The sequence below is a fragment of the Condylura cristata genome, unplaced genomic scaffold (genome assembly GCF_000260355.1).
Source record: "Condylura cristata isolate star-nosed mole 26May11 unplaced genomic scaffold, ConCri1.0 scaffold00011, whole genome shotgun sequence".
Classification (NCBI taxonomy): Eukaryota; Metazoa; Chordata; class Mammalia; order Eulipotyphla; family Talpidae; genus Condylura; species Condylura cristata.
Genome location: NW_004567112.1, coordinates 3,814,516 through 3,818,217, shown reverse-complemented (window position 1 = coordinate 3,818,217; position 3,702 = coordinate 3,814,516). Strand labels below are relative to the sequence as shown.

At 47.1% G+C, this 3,702-nt stretch overlaps 1 protein-coding gene across 1 annotated transcript in view; it reads left to right on the top strand.

Annotated features, from left to right (window-relative positions):
- DMBT1 (deleted in malignant brain tumors 1) overlaps positions 1-3,702 on the top strand; it is a gene marked incomplete at its 5' end in the record, with an annotated part of 142,832 nt that overhangs the window by 73,274 nt on the left and 65,856 nt on the right. Inside the window, one exon of the mRNA XM_012723453.1 lies at positions 3,139-3,253. Coding sequence (XP_012578907.1) covers positions 3,139-3,253 — 115 coding nt within the window. The remainder of the gene's footprint in view (positions 1-3,138; positions 3,254-3,702) is intronic.

Genomic DNA, 3,702 nt, shown 5'->3' with positions numbered 1-3,702 from the left:
GATCTTTTCCAGCTCCATCCAAGTTGCTGCAAAAGACATGTGTTTCTCTTTTTTGGTTGCTGAGTAATATTCCATTGTATATATGTACCACATCTGAAAGCATTATTTTTACCGCCGTGTTAAGAAACTGAAAAGTTAAGAAAAACTCAGTAAATTAGCTGTGTAGCGTATGCAACTATCCAACATGGGTTCTCCCCACAACGTGGGCTCTGTGTGGCTGGTGAAGAGAGTGAATACTCTCCCTCCTAACAGAGAATTCTCAACCCCTCTCCCTGCAGAGAATGCTGCGGAAGCCCTGCCGATGCCCCCAGGTAGGAGGCGAAGCGTGTTGGCTCTGCAGAACCCGTCCTCTCTTGGCAGACATTTAACCTTGTGCTGTATTTCAAGTGTTTCCTGATGAGATTGCTGAGTCAAGTTGGAGGGAGAGCGTATTGCGTCTTCTAGATAGTCTGTGTCCTAGGAAACCAGTGAGTCCTGCATTGGGTCAAGCCCTTGGGAACACGTACAGGCCACTGTTAAATGTTGCTCCTTCAAGAAGGATTCCCCTGAACGTGCAATACAAAATCACTCTCTCCCAGTCACTTTCTACTTTAGTAACCTATTGTTTTTCTCGTCTTACAGTCTATACTGTCTGAAATAGTCATTTATCTTTTTAATTTGGTTTACCTGTTATCACATGTCCTCCCCACCCACCACCCAAAAATGGGAGTTTGTGAAAGCAGGAGCTTTGATGATCTTGTTATCTCAGAGCCAAGGACAGTTTCTGGTCATAGTAGCTTCTAAAGAGAATGAAAAACAGACATACCCTAGCATCCCGCCTGGACAATAACCCTGCTGCTGAAGACATCAAAATGATCCACAGCCCCATGCAGGAACTGCCTTCAGGAAAGCCCCCAGCCAGGCAATGGGGCAGTATCCCACTCCCTTCAAGTTCCAGGATGTCCAGAGCATTCTAATAAGGAGATTTGTTGGTTGATTGGTTTTCTTCTACTTATTTCTCATTATCTGCATGGTCCTGAAGTTTGTATTCTGTTTTTCTGGTTTTGCTATGTAGATATCAGTATTTTACTGTCAGCATCTTAGGTCTTCATGTAACATATTGACGGGGGTGGCCACTGGGGCTGGGGCCTCGGAGTGGCCACTGGACCCTAAAGGAGGCACAAGAGCTGAGGTGCGGCCATGCCTTGATCATCCTGCTTTGGTCCCACTTGGGTACCACTGCTCTGGACAGGCAGGTGGCCTTTGCTTCAGTAATGCTGGCCTGCCCTTGGGCTGTGGGCATTCTGGAAAGCCAGACTTGTGTGTTAAAGCTGTTATCTTCAGGGACTTCAAAATAATGAAATCAGCAGATACTTCTGAGAGCCTACAATGCCCAAGGGGCTGTATTTTGCCAAGAGTTCACTATGTGTTGTATTTCGTATTTTTGACCTGTCACATTAAAGACTGGTTAACAATCAATAGCTAGATGAGGGAAGGTTATTCAATGTGATTAAATAAGAAATATTTCATTTGATTCACATCAACAGATGATGGAAATTCACCAACTATATTATCAGGTAAGAGAACATCCTTGTTCTGTCTTCCCTAGCACATTTCTGACCTCACAAAAATACAGAAGAGAAACGATGAAAGAGGTGCTGCAGAGTTCTTTTGCTGCAAGTAGCTCATTACAACTTCCCCCATATGGTTGAGTTTTTTTGAGCTGATTTTGGGGTATTGCCTCCACGAGATTCACTAACTTCTTTTTAAAATGAGATAACAAGGCCATTGTTTCTGAAAAAAAAAAAATGCTAGAAACCACTTTGAACATAGAAGTTTTATTGTTGTGTCTGGCTGCTTTGAGAATATCCTAACTCAATTTTTACCGATGATGTTTCAAATTTTCTTTGAAGAAAGCTTCCTTTGATCATGTGCAAATTTGCTGATTGTACGGGCCTCCGATTGCTGTTATAACAAATCACATAAACATGGTGGCCTACATAGTGCAGATTTATTATCTTGAAGTTATAGAATCAGAAGTGCAAAATGGGTGTTTCTGAGCTGAAGCCAAGACGTCACTCAGTCTGTGTTCACCCTGGTGGTTCTAGAGGAAGATTCATTTCTTGCCTTTTCCGGTTTCTAGCGGCTGCCTGAATTCCTTGGCTTGCAGCCTCATTTCTCTCTCTCCAAAGTCAACAGTGTTGTCTTCAAATCTCTCTCTGCTTCTTCTCCCCTGTGTTCCATTTCCACTTTTAAGCTCTCGCATGATTACATGGGGCCACCGGATGGTCCAGGAAACTCTCTCTCTCTCAAGGACTATAATTAGCAACATTATTCCATCTGTAGCCTTCGTTTCTCCTTACCATAAGCCCAACAGTTTCCAGGTTCCAGAGGTTAGAATAAGGACATTGGGGCAGAGGCAGTATTTTACGTCCCACACTTATTTATTAAATACCATTCTGCAGTTGTCTCTGCATGGAACAGACACAGCTCTCAAGGCGGGCACCAAGATATGTGATGTCAACAGAAAGCAGAGAGAAGGAAAATGTGCTAGGAGAGGGAGCGTCCACTCAGGTCAGCACGAGAGGACAAGCCTAGGTGGCCCTCCCTGTGGCCCCTCTTGCCAGTGTTCCTTCAGGGCATGCAGGCCCCATGATCTCTAGGAGCAGAAGCAAGCCCTGGATGTGTGGCGCCGTGGAGAGTCTTCATGTTAGAGCCCGGTGACATGTCAGTAATAAAACAGGCTACAGAATAAGCAGAACAGGCGAATAAAATTACCAGGGGGTTCTACCGACCACCATCAACTCTTAAGGAGAATGTGAAGCTCAGAATACACAACTCTCCTCACAAAATACCAAATGCCTACACCAGTTTGGGAGAGAGGGATGCAGGTGACTCGGTTGCACAGGACTGAGGAGGGCGGCTAAGAGCTGGCAATGTCACTACACAGCACTCACTTCAGTTGAGGCTCTGTCTCTGCTCCCTCTGTCACCATCCCTGCCAGCACCTGGCAGTCGCCAGCCTGCTCCCATCTCTACGGATTTGCCCGTTGTGGAAATTTCCTGCCAATGCAATGCTGTATAAGTGGCCTCGTGCCTGCTGCAGGGCCGGCCACAATGCCCCAGTTTCCCGCCAGTAACAGGGGTTTCTCCACTGCAGTCCTTCCTGCGGCCATCTCGACGCCTCGCTCCCCGGTGACTGTGGCGCCTCCCACACCCCCAGGTAGGCCCCACTCGCACCCCACTGCCGCGTCTCTCAGCGCCGCCGCTCTGAGGTGAGCAGTGAGCCGCCACGCTGACCTGGGCTCACCTGAGGTACCGTGGCCTCCGTTAGGGGTGCAGTGAGTTGAGGAGACCGGGGTGCGAGGCCCGAGGTGCATTCCATGCTGGGCGGGTTCACGGTTTGGTCGTCTGTAGCTTTACCGTCCAAGGACACCGGCTGCAAGGTTTCTCGGTCCACACGTGTTCACAGGGCAAAGAGGGAGGGGAGGAGAAAGGCAGGGAGAGGGGGCCAGAGGGAGAGGGATTCTAAGCGTCACCTCGCGTCTGAGTCTGAGAGAGTCAGTAGCGTGCCGGGACATTTCCAAGCTGGAAGGATTCATTATCTGCATGACATGAAGAATGCCAAAGGATCGTTATTTTATACTGCTTAGACATTAAAATGATAACATTTTGGATTTCTCAGTATATATAATGATAACACACAAAATATTATCATTTATAT